At 30.6% G+C, this 24,651-nt stretch overlaps 1 protein-coding gene across 11 annotated transcripts in view; it reads right to left on the reverse strand.

Annotated features, from left to right (window-relative positions):
* Positions 1-861: 861 nt before the first annotated feature.
* The window catches only part of LOC106475230 (Down syndrome cell adhesion molecule-like protein 1 homolog), a 50,441-nt gene continuing 26,651 nt past the window's right edge, over positions 862-24,651 (reverse strand). For 8 of the 11 annotated variants that reach the window (XM_022380522.1, XM_022380529.1, XM_022380499.1 and 5 more), the window contains 11 exons: positions 15,427-15,574; positions 14,651-14,799; positions 12,872-13,003; positions 12,028-12,192; positions 10,904-10,974; positions 9,636-9,873; positions 6,394-6,492; positions 5,543-5,734; positions 5,037-5,183; positions 4,341-4,546; positions 862-3,424 (listed from right to left, as the gene is read on the reverse strand). In XM_022380522.1, the coding sequence (XP_022236230.1) occupies positions 3,341-3,424; positions 4,341-4,546; positions 5,037-5,183; positions 5,543-5,734; positions 6,394-6,492; positions 9,636-9,873; positions 10,904-10,974; positions 12,028-12,192; positions 12,872-13,003; positions 14,651-14,799; positions 15,427-15,574 (1,631 nt within the window). In that variant the 3' untranslated portion in view covers positions 862-3,340. Of the gene's footprint in view, positions 3,425-4,340; positions 4,547-5,036; positions 5,184-5,542; positions 5,735-6,393; positions 6,493-9,635; positions 9,874-10,903; positions 10,975-12,027; positions 12,193-12,871; positions 13,004-14,650; positions 14,800-15,426; positions 15,575-16,639; positions 16,787-17,387; positions 17,502-17,927; positions 18,210-18,458; positions 18,944-19,402; positions 19,571-20,016; positions 20,137-21,315; positions 21,598-21,883; positions 22,472-22,493; positions 22,650-23,628; positions 23,749-24,184; positions 24,476-24,651 lie in introns of those variants that run through there. The other 3 variants (XM_022380509.1, XM_022380525.1, XM_022380506.1) reach the window with 3 other exon arrangements.

Raw genomic sequence — 24,651 nt, forward strand, 5'->3', positions numbered from 1 at the left:
TGAAAGTGTAATTTTTTTTCTGAAAAGGTGGTGTCTATTTACTTGTGACCACGCTGTGTACATCTTAACTACATCAGTCAATACAGTTTCATTGATAAAGTATCACATGTTTTTCTTTACTAATAACGTTGAAACACATGTACAATACATCTATATAAACATGACAAAAAACAATTAAGTCTTATTGTAAGGCTTAGCAATGGTTATGCTTTATGGGCATGACTTATTTTATTCTCTGTGAGTAGCTCTTGGTATTCCTTTAAGATATTTTTATTGTTGCTGGAATTTACCAAATACTAAGAATCCACGGAGCTACAGATATGGTTTAGAATATTAGCACGATTAGATTAACATTGTTTTTTGATTTGTTTTTGCTGTTGTTGTTGTATAGTGCTGGTATTATTAAGTTATATTTGTAACACTTCTAAATCCCTTTAGATAACTTTAATAGTGGCCTAACAAATATGTTACTAAAGTAAAGTGTATATACAAAAATGTATTGTTTTATAATAATCATTTTGTATATGTGTGGATCTTATATTTAGACTCAATTTATTTCTCTATGTAATGGTATTAGAAATAAATATTCTTCAATATTCAAGAATATAAAAGAATTATAAGGTGGTGAAGAAGTCCCTGTATATTTATTTCTGGATTGAATATTAACTGTTGAAAAATATGACACATAACTGTCAATTAAAGAAACATGTTCGTATAAAAAGAAATTAAAGTTCGATCTTTAATTTTATGTACATATTATATTGTCTTAGAGAAATATATTTTGTGAAACTGTTATTATTAAGCTGAGAATAGTTTCATTTCAACAGCTGCAGTTTTTATTCAAATAAATCACTCACGACATAATGTTATCAGCTATGCTTTATTATCGTATATGAAACGACAGTGACTTCAGACATCTGCATTCTTATAAGTTTCACAGAAATGCTACAACGATAATCTACGGTATTTACAAAAAACAAATTCTGTTCGATCACACATACATACGCACACACCATAATCTGGACGAAAGAAAAACACTTGGCAAAATACAAGAAAATTATGAACAAAGACTAGAATAAGAAAGAAATATCGTACTTGTAAATGTGATATGATCACTAAAAAGATAAATAAATAAATAAGTAAAGTTGAGTAGTCGTAAAAAGTAGCAAAAAGACAAACAAAAACCATAATTTCGATACGAAGAATAGTTTGTTGAAAACTTTAATCGAAAAATTATGGCTATGTAATAATGTTAACAATAATTTCAAAACTTGTTTTTTTTCAAAATATCATAAAGTAGTATTTTTTGTATGAATACAACCAGTTATTATCATAAATATTAATCATTAATAATTGACATTTCTCTGGCATAAAACAGATGTAATAAATACACATTAAACTAAAGTCAAATTACTCAATGTTTTTAAAAAAAAAATACAATTATGCAGGACCCTCTTGCTGGTTTACTATCTGTGAAAAAGAATAAAATGCATTACAAAAGTAACCGTTACATCAATTAAGCCTTGGCAATACTGTCTAAAAAAGGCACACCTCTATACACAATATCAAGTGTACAGCTAGAGCATGAGAAGAGTGACATTTTACTCTAACTACGTGTCTTGCTACCTTACTGAAAATAAAATTAAAAACTAAAATTACATCGTTATATGCATATTATATCGTTCATGCTACAAAACACTGACCAAGTAACACCCACAATCCTGGTACAGAAGGGGGGGAAAACTTAAAGTTTTCTACAGTTCTAGTTAAGTTTGTAAAATGCAACTTCGTTTCATGTTTTAAGCGTCTCTGATTCTTATCTTACATACTAATCACGTAATGTGTTAAAAGATTCTACAATATGACACACAAAAGAACCACATAAAAATATTGCATGGGTAAATGATGTAATACAGGATAAAACAAATACTCACAAATCAAACTACAGGAACATGATGTAATACAGGATAAAACAAATATTCACAAATCAAACTAGAGGAACATGATGTAATATAGGATAAAACAAATACTCACAAATCAAACTACAGGAACATGATGTAATACAGGATAAAACAAATACTCACAAATCAAACTACAGGAACATGATGTAATACAGGATAAAACAAATACTCACAAATCAAACTACAGGAACATGATGTAATACAGGATGAAACAAACACTCACAAATCAAACTACAGGAACATGATGTAATACAGGATGAAACAAACACTCACAAATCAAACTACAGGAACATGATGTAATACAGGATAAAACAAATGCTCACAAACCAAACTACAGGAACATGATATAATACAGGATAAAACAAATACTCACAAATCAAACAAAGCAACAGGGAAGGCACCAAACAATTAAAATCAGAATTACTGTACCCTGTTCATGGGAATCTTATCACTTTTTTGTAACAGAAAATGCAGACAAGGTACAGATAAAATCACGTGTATAAAGATTAGTAATAGCTGACAAAAAAAAATAACACAAGGATATTACAATAATACAATTCAATGCTCATCACTTGTACTAAAACCAAATATGGTTATAAGTCGGAAAGACAATACTTTCACTAATCATTCAGCCATGCAACATATCTTAATTTCGTTTAACCACAGAGCAACAGAATGAAGCCAGAATACAAGGAGTTATTCCTCCATAATCTCAACAATGAACATTTCTTGTAGCAATAACATTCTGTGTGAGTGTGCATATTATATGATGTTCACAACTACTTATGATGTCTGAACTTCATTATAAAACAAAAAAGCTGTTACTTAATTAGGGATATGTTTAAGTAAACGTTTACCACATGATATTGTAGTGAAGTACCTTAGAGATAATTTAGATTCGTAACTAGCATAACCATAAAACAGCTGTTTAACTTTACAACTTTAATAGCGGTGAGAGCAGTTTATTGTTTCATGTACGCGAACTTTATAAATATCCATTGTTTGTTCTCGTTCGCGACTCCCAACATTTCCACCACTTAACTACAGTGTCATAAAAATCTGATTAACATATAAAAATCTCCTCTTGTCAGAGATTTGCTCAACATTGTTACAACACTAAGTTACATACTTAACCATACTTCATAAGTAGATATCTGAATGTCAGCTAATACATTCAACAAAGCACCATCTTAATGAAAAAAGAACTTAGTACAAAACGTTAAAGTGTTAAATCTCTCAATAAGTAAGGTTTCAAGTCACTGACTTCCCGTTATTTTTGCATAACAGGCGCTATTATTAAGTCTTTTAAGTAACGTTGTGAGAAGATGAACACAACTTTTTGCACACACCATTTCTAGCAAGCTTGAAATCTAAACGTGTCAGTCTGCTCTGTCATAGAGATGGGAATCACCTCTTTTCTTCAAAGACGATGGTTTCGGATGAGGAAGTGGTCGATCTCTCATCTGGGTGAGAAAGATAATACATTTCATGAGCTTGCATACTATTTAAAAACAGCTGAGAGTTAATCCTCTGTTCAAGTCACAAGTGACTAATTCTGCTCCACCTTTCCATTACGGTTTCTCAACAATAATCATTTACCTTTGGTCTGGTAATTAACTTGATAAAATATGTAATATTTAACTACGCTATACAAATAGCATACAAACTCCTTTTTTATCCAATATGTTGATAGATATACATTCTCGAACAAGTTAGTTTATTTAGTGATATTCGAGTGATTCTGTTCGTTGTAATATGAAAAAGAGCGTAGGTTCACTGTGAATGTTCTTTCTGTATAATCACCCACAGAGATAACTTCAAGCATTAAAATGCAACAACTAAACGTGAAAACAATATTATTAGCATAATGAAAGTTCAGCTGAACGAAGCTATAATATCTAAAAGTTTATGTGACTACAATAATTATGCCTAAATGTCCTTAGAACACTTAATGTCATTATGTCTAAAAAAAAAGTAAAATAATCTTAGTTTGGTAACATTCTGTATTTTTTGATAGAGTATTAACAAAAGCTTAGAAATTGGCATATGTGTTATTTATAAGTTCTCCGAATTAATTTTAGTAAGTTCATCTACCATTACCAAATTATATATTTTTCGTCTAATGAGTAGAAGGAAGGAGAAATAAATGCTCTTCCTGCCTAACAGCGGGAGAAACCTGAAGCAAGGTTTTTATGAAGGCAGAAAGGAAGAAACATTTGATAAGAAAGGAAGATATTTCAATAATGAACCATCAGATAGTTTTATATAAGTTACCAAGATATTTAAGCGTACTAGAAACGTTGGTGTTCGACATTTATCCTAAAGAAACCAACTGTAAAAGCAGATTTATTTTGTTAGACCGTTGACAAGAATATATACCTGAGGAGGTAGAAAAGATTTAAGTTCCTGGCGAGGATCGTCTACTCGAAGTTCCAAGTCCCTGGAAGGAATAGAGGCATAAGAAGCGATGCTAGCGGCAGCTGGTGTCCCAGGTTCTGGATTACTTACACGTCTAGCCTTCTCCATATCTATATACCTTTGTGAGCCTGGAGCATAAGTCACAACCTTCCCACTTTGCAATGAAGCTGAAAATTAATGTCATTTGAACAATTTATTATCAGAAGGTGAAAAAGCTGATGTGTACAATAAAAATTAAAAACCGTATATGTGTGACTAATAGATGAATCCTAATGAACGATGTGTAACTAATAGATGAATCCTAATGAACGATGTGTAACTAATAGATGAATCCTAATGAACGATGTGTAACTAATAGATGAATCCTAATGAACGATGTGTAACTAATAGATGAATCCTAATGAACGATGTGTAACTAATAAATGAATCCAAATGAACGATGTGTGACTAATGGATGAATCCTAATGAACGATGTGTGACTAATGGATGAATCCTAATGAACGATATTTTGTGTACACCACAAATATTGTTACAGATACAAACATTTTTATGAAATTTCTAACTTACTATAATGGTTGTATTCAACATAATATACAACGTTTTTTTTTATTTCTAATATTTTTCTATTATGACAACAGAACTAATGTATATCCTCACTTAAATCTCTTTCCAGCGCTTTTCTCGCTTTTGTTTTCTTCACAAAAATGACTATGACGACGAGAACGACAACGAATGCAACCACCGAAGCTGTGACAGGTACTACTATAGCTAGGTTGAGATAAAATGGCAAGCCAATTCCAATGCCTGTAAAAAGCACCAATACATAATTTATAAATCATTTTTATATGGAATTTTAAAATGTTCTAAATATTTTTTTTGTTTTTTACTTAACACCAACGGATAAAAATTTCATTATTACACAATCACACGTGAGAGGAATAGTTACACAACTTGAGAATATTAACGCTATAACATTCGGTAGAATAATTTCAAAACATTCTGAACCAGTAATGTAATACACCCATAATAATCACTGGAGTTCTTATTAAATAATTCTCACTACAGTACATTCATAAAGGTATTTACCAGCTATTATACGCTAAGAAATTACTGCAAATCAATGAACATAGCATCTACTGCATAAACATTATATATATTCTTACCTTTCGGGTTCGTAGTGATGCTCAAGTAATCACTAGGATTTCCTCTCCCAAACTGATTTACAGCTGTAAGGTAGAGTTGATAGGTGGCCCCACTCTCCAGGTCTTTTATTGTATACATATTATTATCAGAGGCCACAACATGAACATAGTTCCATTCCCCCGAGTTCTTTTTCTTGTAGTGCAGAGTATACCCTATACACAACGAATGTTTATGTTATAGTTACAACCATAAACTATTAGAATAAAATATATTGATGGTGATTTAAAGTTTTAAAATGAAATAATCTCGAAAGTCAGTTCTCTCAGTTATTTTACAAATATGTTATTTTGAGATTGTTTTAATAAATTTCAAACTTCATATCACAATTTTCAAGATGAAATTTTATTCTGTAATCTTTGTTCTTTATTGCTTTCAGTTCAAACTTCATAGAAGTACCTCAGTTCCAGAAGTATGGTAATAAACAAATATGTGTGTGTTTATATATACTGATATTTTCTTCGCTGAAGAAATGTACATAGTGGTTGCTAAACATTACTTTTTACCGAGTTTAGATAATACTAGAACAGTGTACTACACTGGTAATTGTGTTAAATTAAATTGAAATTTCTGTTATTTCTCTTCCAAAACAAAAAATAAAATATACGACTAAATATATATATAGATTTAACTGACTATGCTTGGACTAATGCAGAAATACCTGTGATATACATAGATTTAACTGACTATGCTTGGACTAATGCAGAAATACCTGTGATATACATAGATTTAACTGACTATGCTTGGACTAATGCAGAAATACCTGTGATATACATAGATTTAACTGACTATGCTTGGACTAATGCAGACATACCTGTGACAGGAATATTATGAGACGGACTTTTACCCCACTTTAGACTGATGGCAGAATCAGAATTAGATACTAATTCCACTGGTGGAGGTAAAGGTAAGTCTGAAGAATAAAAAAAAGAAGAGTTACATGTTTCTTTACGAATGCACATTTGTTTTTAATAACTGCGAATTGGAATGATTAAAACAATTGCACAGTATGTGATCTAAGAGTGAGTTATTGTCACCAAAACCAAAATACTATTTAGATAAGTTGATACTGAAGAATAACAGTTACCTGAAGAAAATAACATCTTTGGTATAGTTAACAGTATGAAGTTGATTTATCTAACAGTGTGAACTTTATTCATTTAATGATATAAACTTGGTATAGTTCATAGTATGAAGTTGGTATATATAATAGTATGAGTTTCATTCATTTAATGGTATGAACTTGATATAGTTAACAGTATTAAGTTGGTATATCTAATAGTATGAGTTTCATTCATTTAATGGTATGAACTTGGTATAGTTAACAGTATGAAGTTGGTTTATCTAACAGTGTGAGCTTTATTCATTTAATGGTATGAACTTGATATATATATAACAGTATTAAGTTGGTATATCTAATAGTATGAGTTTCATTCATTTAATGGTATGAACTTGATATAGTTAACAGTATTAAGTTGGTATATCTAATAGTATGAGTTTCATTCATTTAATGGTATGAACTTGATATAGTTAACAGTATGAAGTTGGTATATCTAACGGCATTAACTCGTGTACTTCAGTCATCGCTCATCGATAGAGAACTTATCACTTATGCTTCTACGTGTGTATATCACTCATATATCACCTATACTTGTATGTATGTATGTATATATTACTCTTATATCATGCCTGTATGTATGTATATAATACTCGTATATCATACTTGTATGTATGTATGTATGTATGTATATAATACTCGTATATCATACTTGTATGTATGTATATAATACTCGTTTATCATACTTGTATGTATATATATATATATAATACTCGTATATCATGCTGTATGTATGTATGTATGTCTCGTATATCACTTATGCTTGTACATATTTATATGTGCACATGTGTTTACAATATATATTGAAAACGTCCTCACAAACGCAGGTAAAATTTATAAATATATACATATTGATTGCCAAACAGTCTTCCCTCAATTTATAGGACTTTATGTCTCTAAATTTCCACATGAATTTTATAATTTCAGTTTGCCTACTTTGTTAATCTGAAATTTGTCGAAATCAGAAGATGTAGGTGTTTTTGAAAAACTCCACCCAACTTACTTCTTTAATACATTTTTTATATAATAATAATAACAAAGACCTCATAACTCGGTGATCTTTCTAGTCTGTTTTAAAACCATATCCATATAAGGTACAAACAAGATACACAGGATATTCTTCACCCAATATTTAGGCTTAGAGCGCTGTTTGAATTTGACGTACTACCCTCTAATACTGAATGGAAGATCCTACTCAATTTATGTCGCGTGGTGTTCGTGTCTGGCACGTGCGAAGGTGCGTATAGGCTTCCTGGTCGAACAAGGCACTCAAAACAATAATAGAGGTTTATGGTATTTAGATAAAGGTTCAAGTAATACATATTTACTTTAAAGTAAAAAGAAAAGAAAGAAAACAGAATTATATCAGATACCTAGAACAATTTGTATTAACACAAATGTTCTATGAGTATTACTTACAACTAATTATTTATACACGTAACTATGCAATTTTTAATTACAATAGTCTTTATTGAAAATATACTGCATATTAGCATGTATTTTTGCAGACGAGCAGTTAATTCGATGACATTTCGAGTACAAACCGGTTCTGTGTCGAACAAGTGAACCCAAGTAATCGATCATGTCGGTCGGCATTACCGAGCAAGGAAATATAGTTCCCGAGTTTTCTCGTAATTACACAAATATAGTTAATTATATTTATAAAAATGTGCAACAATATTCTTAATTATATTTCAGTTACCAGAAAATAATGATCTTGTAGAAGAAACAATTCCTATAAACTTGAAAGTTTATAGTTCTTAGTATAGATTTTATACAGTGATCGAATTTCCAGTTTTCCTGAAAGAGATTTCGAAACCGACACAGCATTACCACTCAGTAATGTTGACTTATGTGGAGTTCACTTAATTTATTGTCTAATAACTTATTTTCAAATTTGCCATACTAAGATCAATAGAACAACGCCACGCCCTTGTGTTGCATTCACAGATGACATCGATTTCAATCTGACGTCACGGTTTTATGCACGTGATCTGAAATGCTATAAACATCCGTGAGAGCACATGGCGTGACTTTAACGCCTGACGTTATGCATATCATATGTAAAGCGTCATTTGTAAAGCGTCTCCAAGAAATATTTAAGTTGCGCTACCAAATCACATAGTTTGAACCTTCCTTCACAATATAAATCTAAGATGTGCCTTTTGTGTGTTTTGCCTGAAGTTGGTTGTTTAGAGTAATTTTGATGATTCTTTGACGCATAAGCTCTATATAATGAATACTTACTTGTTCACTTTATTGAGTCTAAAGTGTAACAAGGACTCGTTTTTAGTTATAATGTTTCATAAAAACACAGTTACAGGAACTGGCAGCAAAACTATGAAAAAATTGATATGATTATGGTATTTATAACGATTTTTGATGTTAATCTACATGTATTGCTGAACATTTCAAAGACTAATCACTAATTATCACATAAAATTATGATTTTCATCCTCTAAAATGTTGTATACATGTATATTAGCCATGAATGTTGTATACATGTATATTAGCCATGAATGTTGTATACCTGTATATTAGCCATGAATGTTGTATACATGTATATTAGCCATGAATGTTGTATACCTGTATATTAGCCATGAATGTTGTATACATGTATATTAGCCATGAATGTTGTATACCTCTATATTAGCCATGAATGTTGTATACATGTATATTAGCCATGAATGTTGTATACATGTATATTAGCCATGAAATAACAGGAATTTTGTTAATCAAAATGACAGTATCGTTATCATGGTTTACATTTTAGTAAAGTTCTTGCAGCTTTTCGTTTTGCAAGAAGTCATTTTAATTGGAAAATATTTCTAGAAACAGTTACAACATTAAAAAAAAAACACTCTGATAACAGCTTTAAAGTGAATATGTTAACAAGAAAGTGTTAATAATACGAACACTTTTGCAGACTTTTCACATACCTCCCTCTAGGGTTTTGACTGTTATCTCCTCAGATGGAGGACCAGTTCCTGCACCATTGTAGGCTTTCACTACTACGCTGTACCGTGTAGCTTTCATCAAAGGACTGAGAATGTACTCGTAGCTGTCGTTTGACGATGACTCGACGGTCTTGAATAAGTAAGATGTAGGGGAACTGTTAACCTTGTAGTCTATGTAATAACCCCTCAGCTCTCCATTCCACAGTTCTTTCGGTGGAGGCTTGAAAATAATTAAATCATACAAAAATATCCACAACGTACAGACCGATTCTTGAAATGTATTAACGTTACTAAAATGCTATCCGAAGCCGAAATGGAATTAATTATTTTTATTTTATAATTTTTGTATATTTCTTGTTAGCACAATGTTACACTATACTGTTGTGCCAACCACTGGTATTGAAAGCCGGTTTATTATCATTATAAGTCCGCATACTTATCGGTGAGCCATGGAAAAGCTTTTATTAACTTACCACACTGACCAGATATCATGGAGTAAACAGTATTTGCTTAAACAAACATCATGTAAAATCTCATGTTTTAGATAACTGTCAGCGAAAAATTCAGAACTCAGAAATCATAATACCTATTCTGCACTCAAAAAGCAAAACTAATCTTTAAAATCCATAGACAACATCAGAAATAACAGTTTGTTAATAAAAACAAGATGTAAGAAGCTAAGCTGCTCTATATTGCCTGTCTGCCGTGATTTCCTTTTAAGTAATCCGATATAACTATTTATCAAACTCAACTTTTTTTAATACGCGCTTTTGGCTATTATACTTTAGTTTTCGTCAAGATAAGTTAAAAATAAATTTAAACGAATGTACAGGCAATACAAATAGTGCAACAGTAACGAAACGTAGAATTTGTACATTGTTCCATTTGAGTTGTAACGAAATGTAGAATTTATAAATTGTTCCATTTGAGTTGTACCGAAACGTAGAATTTATACATTGTTCCGTTTGAGTTGTACCGAAACGTAGAATTTATACATTGTTCCATTTGAGTTTTGAGTATAAATATCTAAGTTTAGTTTTATATTAGCCTGCGATTATTACAATAAAAGGACTGTAAGCTTGCAATAAATAAATCAACTTGAGGTAAAACCAGGCTACTGTCTATTCATTTAATACTTTTATCATGAGAAAACATCTTTTTGTAACATAAGTGCTCAGATATTACATTTCAGAAACATTAAACATGAATGTATTTGCTGCAGATATAACAACGTTTATCTTCGTTCTTACCTTCCACGTTACAAGGAGTGAGGAAGATCCCTTCGGCTTAACCTGTACATCAGTAGGAGGACTAACTGGTGCTGGAAAATGTTTACAGAAACATCCATGAGTATTTTTTATTTTATATATAAAAATACGAAATTATGTATGATACATAAATATTAACGCTTACGTGGTATTTCAATTTTTTTTAACCTATGCTTTCAAATAAATTATCACAAATTACCATATACTGTATAATATGAAATCATAATTTCATTTAAATGAAGACTCTTTAAGTAATATATCTTAAGAAACGTAAGAACAGGCAGATATTATGGAAATTGACGTATTTTTTCAGAGACAAAGTGCATTATTTAGAGGTTCACTTCTGGTCTAGATAATTCAAAAACATTGAACCTCTGAGACTGAATGAACTTAATTAAGGAGATACAAGGAGCTATATATATATAAACAAACAGATTCCCTTATGCCTAAGTTCATCTAAGTTTTCAGAAATACTTGATAATAACACTGTCAATTAAGTTGTCTAGGTCACTTTGCGTGAATATGTAAGTTGTGTAATACGTTTTATCATTTGAATTATTCTATATTATCTAGCAATTTGTTTTCCAATGAGCACTCTACAACTGTTAAATCCTGATGATCAACAGCTAAAGAAAGTGGATTAAAACAGTGATGTGAAAGTAATTTCACGACAAATTACTGTACATGAAGGGTATGACGGTATCGAAACCTCTGATGTTGATTGTAATTTCATTTAGCACTGTTATTCGTCTTACTAAAGATTAATTAATAAGTCTTAAACTGAAGATACCAGAATAAGGCCAATCTTAAAAACATAATTGGTTATTTTGATATTGAGAATTTTGCTTTTCTGGAACTTGTGTTATTGATTAAGTGAACATATGCACATTACACAGCAAAGTTTCAGTTTTTGTTTTAAAAATAGAAACTCTGAAACGTTTTTCCGTGTTTTGAACAAAATAAAAACAAATCTTCCAAAATGTTTTTCCGTGTTTCGAACAAAATAAAAACAAACCTTCTGAAACGTTTTTCCGTGTTTGGAACAAAATAAAAACAAACCTTCTGAAACGTTTTTTCGTGTTTCGAACAGAATAAAAAAAACAAACCTTCTTCTCCTGTAACAAACTGTATAGTTTGTGAAGGCATTCCTTGTCCAACCTCGTTCTCAGCAACCACTGTGACAGCATAAGGAGATCCAGGATGCAAAGACTTAAGAAGAACTGAAGTCTGGCTACTTGGTATTGTCTGTTCCAACAATCGTTGTCCATTTTCTGCAACAATGCAATGTCATTCACGTTCGAAAGTGTGTGAATAACGTTAATTTTAGTTTATTTATAACCTACAATCGGTTACGTTGTCCGAGAGTTAGTCAAGATGTTAAAATGTTGGAGTTAAGAAAAATAAATTACTTCGAAGTTAAGTTAAGTAATGCAAACTCCGACAAACACTCGAATCTTAATCAACTAGTGAATAATCATATGTTTTCCAAATGTCTGACTATTTCTCGTCTCCACTTTTATCGTTCATTGCGTCTACAGATCGTTTTAATTCATCAGTATATAATTTTTACTGAGTTTATTTATGCAACTAATAATTACATGTCAACAAATACTTGTTACCATTAGCTACAGTATAAAAATCAAGAACCAATAGTTGTAATCTAAAATCAACTTTCATCGTACATTTTTTGGTGCATTAGAATTAAACTTACATTAATCTTTCGTACACACACACACTCAAACACATAAGCTGCAATGCGTTTCACACAAGCTCTATATAACTAAATAATAATAAAACTAGCATATGATCAAAAATCTTCACTATATTATAATCAGCATTGTCATCTTGTTGTTATTTTTCATTTAATGAAAAACAGAAACTACAGGACAAATACTCTATAGTTTTAATGTGAGTAAAATGTAAGGAGATATAGAATATGAGTAGACTCACCCTTTTCTTGCCAATACTGCACAATAAACTTGGTGATTGGACTGTTTCCACTGTAGGGGACAGACCAAGAGATGGTGGCACTTCTACTCCAGACTTCCTGCACTCGGACATCCAAAGGTCTGGCAGGAACCTCTATAACGAAATTTAAAACAACTGAGTTATAACAAGAGCATACAAAGGCATTTCAAAATAACAAGTGCTTCATACCCAAATAAAATGCGGTTGTTTCATAAAAATAGCATTATTATTATTAATATGTATACTAATGATACGGTAATCGACGCGAATCACCTACGAGTCCAACATGGATTAATATTCCGACACTAAAAAGGCACAACATTCTAACAATGCTTATTACTTAAAATCTATTACAAAAACAAATGTAATAATTTTATTCCCAAACAAAGAGATCAAAATTAAATGTAATAACATTTCTTTTGATTGTTTAGTGTATTTGTACATATGTTGGACTTAATTAGAAAACGTTAACTTATAATCAATTATAAAAGAATCATTTGATACCAGATACACCGATAAAAAGGCACAGTTGTAAAATAAGGTAAGAATACTTAAAGTCTCAAATGTAGAATATGTATGTCAAAATAAAATTTTGAGAAAAATATCAGCGAACGAAAAATACAACCACTTCCATACACTCAGTTTTATTTTTACTCAACTACAAATTCAATTGTAAAAAAAAAATATATATATCTTTTATAATTAAAAATAGAATAAACTTGAAAATAGTATCCCAATATGTAAGCTATATAAATAAATGTCAATATGTGAGTGTGTGTATCTGTTCCTTATACGTTTCCACATTTCTTGATCAATCAGCACCAAACTTGACACAGTGATACAGGATGACATGAGGAATGTTATGAGTCTGTGTGGGGTGGGGATTACTCCCCATATAATTTCGGAAAAACTACCAAATTAGCACATACTGACACAGCGATACAGGATGACATGATGAAGGTTATAAGGGGGGGTTGAACCCCCTCATCTAATTTCATGTTGATAGAATTCTTGAAAACTGTACGTCTTTCTTTTTAGTAATGGTATCTTTATGTATTTTTCATGATTATTATGTTAAGAAAAAAAAAATAGAAGCACAATTTCCTATCCGTTGTTACAAATGAGTTTTTATTTCGTACGTCCAACAGACGGGTACTCCAGCTAGTAATTGATAGTTAAAAAAGGAAATATGTTTAAGAAGATGTGTTTTGATTATTTCTGGAAATAAAAATGATAATTTTTTGAATAAATATGGCAGTTATTCGGCCATGTATCTCCTCCTATAACATCTTTAACAGCAAGAGAATTAGAACGTTTAGAAAATAGTTTAGAAAAACAAGTTCAAAAATAAATAATGAAGCGCCTATAATTTGGCTCACAAAGTATCAACAGAAAATAGTTTTTATTAGGAAAAATCTTTAGGGTAGCTATGCTAAGAATTCAAAAAATTTAGGAATTACAGTAGTATTAATAAAGTATTATTAAGTAGAACACATTTGTAAATCCACTTATTTTACCACAATGTTAAAAATTAAGGAAATCGGATAGTATAATAATAAAAAAATATTAAAAAATGGATATAAACGCGAAAAGTAAAACAATAAATGATAGCCGAAATGTCTTACTTCGTTTACAGCTATTTTTATCTTATAATACACTTTTCATGTGTTTCCATAATAGTATTTTTTTGATAATAGAAATGCACTAATAAAAGTTAAAACAAATATGTATATGTTTGATCATTAACATTAACAAACTCACCTACAATTACCAATTTGATATTTTTTTCGTCCAAGCCATAATCGTTCTTAGCAAAACATGTGTACAAGGCACCGTCATTTCTGTCAGTAGATCGAATCATTAATTCAGAAGTTAGGCCTTTCTCTACTGTTGTCTCAAACCTTTCATACCTATAAAAGTTATATAAAAATATAGATGTCACTTTAATGTTGTCTTGAAAAATGTGTTATAGTACATCGTGATGTTGGTTATTGTTTGAAGTTTTGTCAACCGAATAAATTTCCTAACACATTAAAAATAAACGGGGTTGACACATTTTTCGTTATTAGTGTTGTATTAATGTCACGATATGTATAATAAAAAATACAATAAAACCCTAGAGCTTTCGACAGATGAACCTATCTTCAAAGACCTGATGAAGACAGATCCACTTTTGAAAGTGCTAAGGTTTTATTGTTTCGTTTTTAATGCGATTTAACAATATCTGTTATATGGTGTGTCTTGTTACTGGCATTATGATACATAATTATTAAAGTAAAATATAACAAATTATGATAAGCCGAACAGCGTGTTTTAATGTAGATTGTATAGATGGATGTTATATCAGTTTTCACATCATCATATACAACTGAGCTGAAATAACATAAGTATAAACGAGACAATTTAAATTACGAAATAATTTATAATCTTGAACTTCCATACTACAAAAAGTTAATGTTAATAAATATTTACTCAATAATTTAAATTCATTTCAAGAAGGTCCAAGACATTTTCCAGCACAAAACGTTAAATTTTACCTGTCAAGTTCCTTAATTTCCAAATTTCGTTTATCCTTTGCCCATGTGACCTCAAGAGGCAGGTCACCGATAGCTTCGCATTTTAAAGAAGCCGTTTCGCCTCTTCGTACTGTTTCAACACTGAATTTTTCTTCAAATCTAGCTGGAACTACAGAAACAACTTATTAGATAAATATGAGATACATAATAATATTTCATCACTAAGAAGAAAACTAATGGTTTCTATAAAATTTAAACAATAGAAACTCTGAGAATTTCAACTTTATCTTCAGGGTTTTATACACGAAATTAGTTTCAACTAATCATTATTCTGTAAAAGTCTATTCATCAACTGATTTCTCTTTCCAATTTTGGAAAACAAATACAGAGTTGAACATAAAACTTGCTTAAACAAGTAGAATATTTCAGCAACTTTAAAATTATTGCCAATAATAAAATTACTTCAATTCAAAACTAAAATGCTAGTTTTTCATGAATAACGGATATTACTTTAGAAAGATACTTACCAAGTTATTATTAGCCACTTTGAGCTTAACGCATCCACGTTCTACATGATTTTAATAAAAACGCGTTTAATGTTTAGTTCTAGTATCATCTTCTACTGAAGAGACATATTTTTACTAAATACAAGTTTTGATGAGACTTAGCTCAGTTGGATTCTATAAATCCGTGTAAAGTAACATATTTTAGGTTACGTAAAAACAAGTTTTTGAAATTAACCCGAAAGTATAAAATAACTGTGAAAATGGAGTGACAATACAGCTAGAGGTCATATTTTAACATAACATCCCTTACAAACATGTTGCTCTGTTAAACATGAAGTACCGATACAGCTGGGGGGATCACATTTTAACATGACATCTCTTACAAATATTTTGTTCTGCTAAACATGAAATGACAATACAGCTGGGGGTCATATTTTAACATAACATTAGTTACAAATATTATGTTCTGCTAAACATGAAGTGATGATACAGAGGGGGTCACATTTTAGCATGACATACTTTACAAACATGTTGTTCTGTATAGAATCACTTGACAATGTGTGCTTGATGTTTTAATGTTTCTTAATTGTTTATTGTATTGTGGTGTTCTTAATGAAAAGAAATAAGATAGTAAACACTTTCTGAAAACAGCTTTAATAACCATTCTAAAATAAATATGTCTTCTGTAAGCACAAGTGAGCTGACAGAGTTGCTGTTGTCGACCTTACCAAGTACAGTTACTTTTATTTTTTCACTGATACCATAACCAACGCCATTTTCTGCAGAACAAACATAGAAACCGTCATCATCCAGTGTTGTTTTTGAAATGAACAGTCTGTTCTGTTGTAGATATTTCTTGTCTATTTCCTGCGATTCTGAAATGAGAATTATTCCATTGCCTGTTATTTAGCATTATTGAACACGTTTCGTTTGATTACCGTCACACTATTTATTGCATTAAACAATAGCTCTGTAAAATAAAACTATCTTCATTTATACATGATCTATACTTCCAAAGAAATCAGAAATTCGTGTTGTTAACGACATCTGGCGTAGATTAGCAATATACGAAATACAACATACTCTCTCTACAGGTTGCTTGTAATTACCAAAATGGTTTTTTAAGTTTAATGTACAGGGGACTTCAGAAATAAAGCATTTCCTTAACACTTACCTAAAATCACAGATGTAATAACATAACTATAATTGTACGTATGCTCGCTAATGCAATGAGGAATGAAAACAACCAAAGTAAAAAAAGATTAAATTGTCTTAAATGTGTGTAAAAGTGTAAAAGGAAAACCAAAAGCCATATATTTATATCTGCGTTATGTTAGAGAATTCAATTTACGATTACATACACTTATTAACCTGTATTCATATTTAGGTATCAGCATATACCTAATCGTCGTCCACAACAATTCTATAGACTTAAAATTGATATGAAGGCATAAAATATTACATAAAGGTTCTTACCTTTCTTCCAAAGAATCCGTGGCTGAGGATATCCTTCTACGTCACAACTTATACTAATCGTTTGTCCTATCGAAACAGTAGTATCTTGTGGTCGGATTTTCCATTCAGGAGGGGCTTTGAAGATAATAAACACAACACTATTGAAACTAACTTCTATTCACTGTTAAAATTAAATGGAGAAAAATCCCGAAAGTGTAATGAAAAATATGTAAATAATAAATATTAAAATTATAACTTTTTACAGGGAAAATACGAACATTCATCGTTATAGTGTTTGTACTTTTGATGAGCAAGTTTATTACTATGTTCAATTTGGACTTTTATATAAGTGTTAAATAATTTTAGAACATGGTGGATTTTTCTTTCTTTCTACCTTTTAACTGTTTTATCATTATATAATTCATATCGTACTTATACGTTCTGCCTAAGAGGCACTACTGAAAAGTTTAGCAAGTTTATTGTTGCTGTTAATATTTTGGATATATATATACTAAATTATTTCTAACCAAAGAACGATATAGTAACTTAAAATGTACAAACCTTTCACTATTAACTCAGCAGTATAACGATCAACACCGTGGTCGTTCCGAACTGAACAAGTGTAGTTTCCGGCATGTTCTCTTGACACTTTTGCCATGATCAAAAATGAATATTCCAGTTCAGATCCAATTGTTATTAGCGATGAATTTCTCAATTCTTTTCCCTCTTTGGTCCATGAAAAGGTCAGCGGAGGACCACCTTTAGTCAAAATACATCCTATTTTTAGTCTTTCTCCTTCAAGTACTTCATCAGGAAAAACAATAGGTTGAATCTGAGGAGAACCTATGGAGAAATATAGTGTAGTCATATTGAATTATTTCAGTTTTTTCTCTAAGACCATACCAAAAATGGAAATATTTGAATGGAATTTTAAAAAATTCGCTATGAAAACTTACACTTAAAAAGTTCTGATAATCATTACCTAATAAATTTTCTCCTTTCCTCGGTCAAAATCTAATTCGTTATGGTTTACAATTTTACTTAGTGTTACATAGATACTTGCATTGTAATAACCAAAATGGTTGTACTTACTGTTATATGCGGCAACAAATGAAATGGCACAGAGTGAATGGAACAAGGTAATCCACATCTTTTCTCCCGCCATCTTTCATTGTTCTTCAAAGATGATAGATATTTGATAGAAAACTTTTTACGAAGGCAGTTCTTGTAAATGATAAAATTCGAGACGAGAAACGAAATAGGTAAAATTGCTGATGTATGAAATGTAGAACTGAAAGCATTTAATTTTTTTCTGAGACAGAAATAAGAAGAAGCAGATTTACATCATATAATATGGCGATATTCGAGGCATCACTGTACTTTATAATCAATCCTCCAACACACTCTAGTGGTAAACTAATGAACTATAAAATATCGCAAAAAATATAATATATGATTAAGTATGCATTTACCCTGTAATTAGCAAAGAACAATAAAACTAAACAAACTTACATATTAATTCACAATATTATTTATGTTAAAACTATTAACAGGGTGTTTTACACGAAATAACTTATGTACTTAATATCCTGTGTTTAAGTATTCAAAAAAGTGCAGTAATTACATTAAGAATTAAGTATCATTAACTTGTATATTCATTTTTATAACTTTAAACAATTCACATTAGTATTTTTGAAAAATAAGAATATTTAAACAACTTCAGTAAGTTGTTTATCTTACTAAGTGAGTTTTTGTCAGTTGCAGACTTTCTTTGGAACAGATATAGGATGGATTAGAATTAGGTTATTTGACAACTTTATTCACAAACAATAAGCTCATTATCATAAAATTGTAAGGAAAAGAAAGCACAAAAACCTCACTTCAAATATAATGCCTATTGCTTATATTGTTGTGAAGTCGTTGGTTAAGACGAACTTTATATATATTGATGAATATCTGTATGCATATCTACAGTTTCATTTGGGCCTGAATCATCATATCATAAGATGTTGTAGCATTGATAATGAACAGATTACCCGAAATTAAAACAGAAACCGAAGCAATCAGTTTCTTTCCCACGCCATTACTAGCTTCACAACGGTATCGACCTTGATCTTCAACTGTTGATTTTGGGATAATTAATGACCATTCTTTAAGTTGGTGGTGGTCTTTTAGGGCAAGTTCCACGAACTTCCCGCTCATTTCTGTTCAGTGGATGAAAAACAGTCATTATTTAAGGTATTATACAACAAACTTTAAAGTTAGGAAATGTATTTCTTGTTAATACTTATTAAGTTGAAATAAGTAGTAAAACTATTTTGAATACAATTATAATGTTTGATATATTTTGATTCTGGTAGAGAAATATGTAACACAGTACTGTTTTTACAGCCTTAAATGCTGAAAAATTTAATGTTAATACTGGGCTTCAGAAATTATGATATCTCATTAAAATAACATACTGAAAGGAAATATTTGAACTATTTCATAGATCTATTTTTACTCTCGCAAGAACATTAAGAATAAAAACAAAGTACATTTTTCTCCTACATCCTTTTGATATTAATACAAGATTAAGAAATCTAAACTGCCAGAAGTTTATGGTGAATATAATGCTGAAATTCTAATTTCTGACATATATATATATTACCTTCCTCTTTCTTCCAGGTAATACTGGGTGAAGGTAATCCCTTAGCTTCACAAGATAGTTTAATTGATTCTCCAATTCTAACGAACTGATCATGTGGTTTTATAATCCAGGAGGGAGGTGCTGAAATATTGAAATATAGGAATATTGGATGTTGTCTTCTTTATTTTTCGCAAATTAATCATCTACTGTTTAGTTGTGGATTTTTGGGGTTCTAATGAGAAACTTTATCATCATGTATGACATATGAAATAATGATTTCAATGTACAAGTTGGAGTAAGATTTGTGTTTTGTAGTAATTACAAGTACTTGAGAAAACCCCATATGTCTATTTTACTTTACTACAAGTACTTGAGAAAACCCCATATGTCTATTTTACTTTACTACAAGTACTTGAGAAAACCCCATACGTCTATTTTACTTCAACACAAATTCATAACACACCATAAATGTCGATATTTAACACGAAATATATAATACAAACTTTTCATTTAATTCAACTTTATGAAATAAACCAGTGCAAATAAGTACACCTCTACAAAATCTGGCGTTAGCAATGGGTATTCACGTGTATTTATGGGTTTCTACCGGCATTTTCTGTAAATTAAATGAGGAAGGTGGGTTACATAAGCAATGATAAGTTCTTTTCATGAGAGATTATATAAATATTTTACCTACTCATTTGTCTAAACGACTTAACTAACTGTAAAAATATAACAGTATTGATAATATATCGTTTCGTTCGTCCCACAACCACAAATGAATCGTATTAGAACCAAGAATTGAGATGACTATGTCAGCATTGGTTGAGATTTAAAACGTTACTGTACATCAGGTGGATATAGGAAAATAATAATGGTTAATTTAATTTGGAACATATACAGCAAAGTCATAACCAGACTTTTTATCTATCGCATAAATGCAATAATTTCGTGCAACGTATTGCATACGAAGAGAGAAAGTTGGACTTGTATTTACTGGATTGACTAATGATTATGCTGCTGGGTTCCAAAAAAAGGATAATGATGCGTAGCACAAACTTTTGGTGTAAATTCGGTTTTTTGACTCTGCTTCGCTTTGTATATATATATATGTGTGTGTGTGTTTTACATTACACATGAAACACGACTCAAATTATGGCATCAAAATTATATATCATGTCAGATATACTTGAACTTAATAATAATGTTGGCTTCACTTCTAAAGTAGATAAATTTCATATTTCATACAGTTTAATATACCAGTCACAGATATATATCAATAATATTGAAAGCAGTACGAATTATTTCTAATCCACTTACCTTTAACCCTAAGTTCTGCTGAATAAGTATCTGTTCCTTTGTTGTTTTTAACATTACATGAGTAGTTTCCTTGGCTAAATGAGGTTATAGGGTCAACCACGATCATTGAATAATCTGGATTGCTATGGATTTCAATATCGGTGCTTTTATCGAGAGTTTTTCCGTTCTTGTACCATCGAAATGAAAATGGCTGCTCTCCACTTCGAATGCTACATAAAGCGTTAAATTTTTCACCAACCATTACATGTTCAGGAAATGTAAATGGTAATATTTTAGGCTGACCTAAAAATAAAAATAAAATTGAAATGTATTTAACTGATAAAATTAATTAAAAATGAATATTTAAAAGTGATAAAATAGCTGTAATTTCTCCAAGAATGCAACAGAAAGGTAAATGTTGTTTACTGGTGACTTTCTCTTACCAGCCAATATGAAACACATTAACTTAATACACTAAACATATAAGGGCATAAATACACTCAACAAAGCTATTTTAGAAATACAAATCAACTTTATTCAAATTTTAAAATAATTTCTACATAAGATATAAGGCTATAACAAGACTTACCACTGCTAGTTTCACCTTCAGTCCCCAAGAGTAGGACGAGAACGATTTTCACAACCAAAAAATATATCTTTCTTCGCATCCACACCAGTTCTTTCATTTCTGTTAATGTGTACACTTGAACAATATTTAATTAATATCACGACTAATAATTTTACCGACTTAATTTAACTGTTGAGTAACATGAAGTAATATTACTACAGCAAAGAGATCTTCGAAACCCAGTGTTAAACTGAAGGATCATGGCGGAGATCAGCTTTAACAATGGTCTTTTTTTTCCCTTCATAGTATTATAGCGCCCTCGTTCGGTATGAAGGTAAACTTTAGTAGCCATTATTTGTGTTAAAAGTCACACAATAAAGCAAATTTCACTCACAAGTTAATAATAAACAACAAATTTTATTGCTTACTAGTCTCTGATTTCGGTTCTCAACTCATACATAATTACTCTGGTTAAGCAATTATTAAGCACAAACTCTAAGACAACCAACAAGAATGTAACAACAACGTAATCCAAACTATTAAAAAAAAGCAAATATTTTCGAAATATATCCAAATTTCTACATTCAGCATAATTCATGCTTCGTTTGCACAAACAACAATCTGGACATACCATGTATGTTTAATCTGACAATGGTGGACAATCCCTCACCAATCCCGTTAGTAGCTTCACATTTATAGATCCCTCCGTCAGCTTCCTTTATAACTGATACTTCAAGTACTCCATTGTTTGATTGAAGAATTCGTTCAGATTTGAAAAGCTTTTCATCTAGAATAACAAGAAAACAACAATTGCTCTATTAATTTCACATTCACAAGAACGCCTTCATCCGTGTGTCATCTCAATATGGGAACATTCCTAAATATTAACATGATATATTTCTCAGGTTTATTCTTAGCTTAAAACTACCCCATGATTTAAAATCTCTCAATCATAACAAAATGTAAAGTAACCGAGATCTACAATTAGGTATAATAATAAAATTAGTCTGAAACATATTTCTATTTGATGGGTATCTAACTCGATAAATTTCAAAATAAGTTGAAAGAAGCTTAGAATTTAGAGAAAAACACGTCTGGGTTTATATTTTCATACTTATGACCAATCAAAAATCAGTTTGGTATTAATTGAAAATAATTAGCAATTAACTTTTGTCAGTAAATTTGAATTTCCAACAGGAAGGTTTCTCGCTAGACTTCGAAATGTTTGATTGTTGTTAAGCGCAAAGCTACACTATGCTCACCACTGGTATCGAAGGCTGGTTTTTAGCCTTCAGACTTACCACTGAGCAACTAGGATCACTTTGAATGGAACTTATATCTTTAAAACTACTAAACAGTTTGACAACAAGTAGCAAAGTAAAAATCATTGCTAACCTATGCGACTTTTTACCAAATATTACTTGCAAACAAAATCAAAAATTGGTATTTCTTACTAGATTGTGTATTGTTAACAAAAAAACAAAAACAAAGCATAATAATTTTACAACTGAATCACATGAATAGGGTATTTGATATATCTATATGCAGTAAAATATAGAAAGATTGAAGAGTTTATATAAACTGTTTTAGAGCTCATCTCACCCAATCCGATCTGCTAGTGTTCATCTTCATCTAGTCCTACACTTGCAGATCGAAAAACATTCCATAAATAAGCTCTAAACAGGTGAATAGATTCTATTAAAGCCTTTAAGATGAATTACAATCTTCCATCTAAGCTTTCTTTTAGACAACAATGAGGGAATTACCTTCGTACTTTGACCATTTTATCTGAGGTTTGGGAAATCCATCCACTAAACACTCCAAATCAACTGTTTCACCAAGGCTGGTTTCTTTTTCCATTGGCTTTTTGATCCATCTTAGTGGAGCTAAATATTTAAACACTCTGTTTATGAACAATTTATACTTTATGCAAAATGAAATACAAAACATTCCATTGTGTGATTTCCTAAAGCTAAAATAGTAAATTGAAACAACGAATATAATAATAATTTCAAAAATATATGCATCACACATCACGTAGCGAAATTTACGTTACTTATGGACAAAATATCAAAATACAAACAATAGTTGGTTTAAAGGCACTTCTTAGATATATTGCGAGAAAAAAGTACTGTGATAAGAGTTGAAGACATTGTAAATTATAATTTATGTTCTTTACTTATCAGTGATTAAAGAAACATTAGCTCCATATCTAATAAGATAATTAATCTGTTTTTTTTATTAACTAAATACATAGATGCTTACAATACAGCATTTCAAAGATCTAAGTTAAAACATCGAACATATCAGAGCACTTCTTACCATTGACGACTAGCTTGGAAGTGAACGTGTCTTTACCCAATCCATTACTAACAACACAAGTATAGTTTCCAGCATGTAATAACTGCACTTTGTCAATAACTAACATTGAAAAATCTTCGTAATTTCGGATTTCCACTCCTGTTATATCGTGAGATAAATTTTTTTCATCTTTTATCCAATAGAAGGAAACAGGAGGGTTTCCTGTTTTCAACGTACACGTGTCACTGAATTTATCTCCAACTAGCACTGAAGGTGGGAATTGAAAGGGCTGTATTTGTGGTACTGATAAATCTGTAAACAGAGGAAAAAACAAACACCATTACACTATAATTCTCTGCTATGTACCTAAAATAGAGTTATATACTGCTATATTTAGTCAAAAAGGTGGTTTCATATCTCATCGGTTTCGAAACTTAAGCTTATTATTGAATCTTATTCTTAATAACCAAATTAGATGGTAGAATATC

The sequence above is a fragment of the Limulus polyphemus genome, unplaced genomic scaffold (genome assembly GCF_000517525.1).
Source record: "Limulus polyphemus unplaced genomic scaffold, Limulus_polyphemus-2.1.2 Scaffold145, whole genome shotgun sequence".
NCBI classification, from domain to species: domain Eukaryota; kingdom Metazoa; phylum Arthropoda; class Merostomata; order Xiphosura; family Limulidae; genus Limulus; species Limulus polyphemus.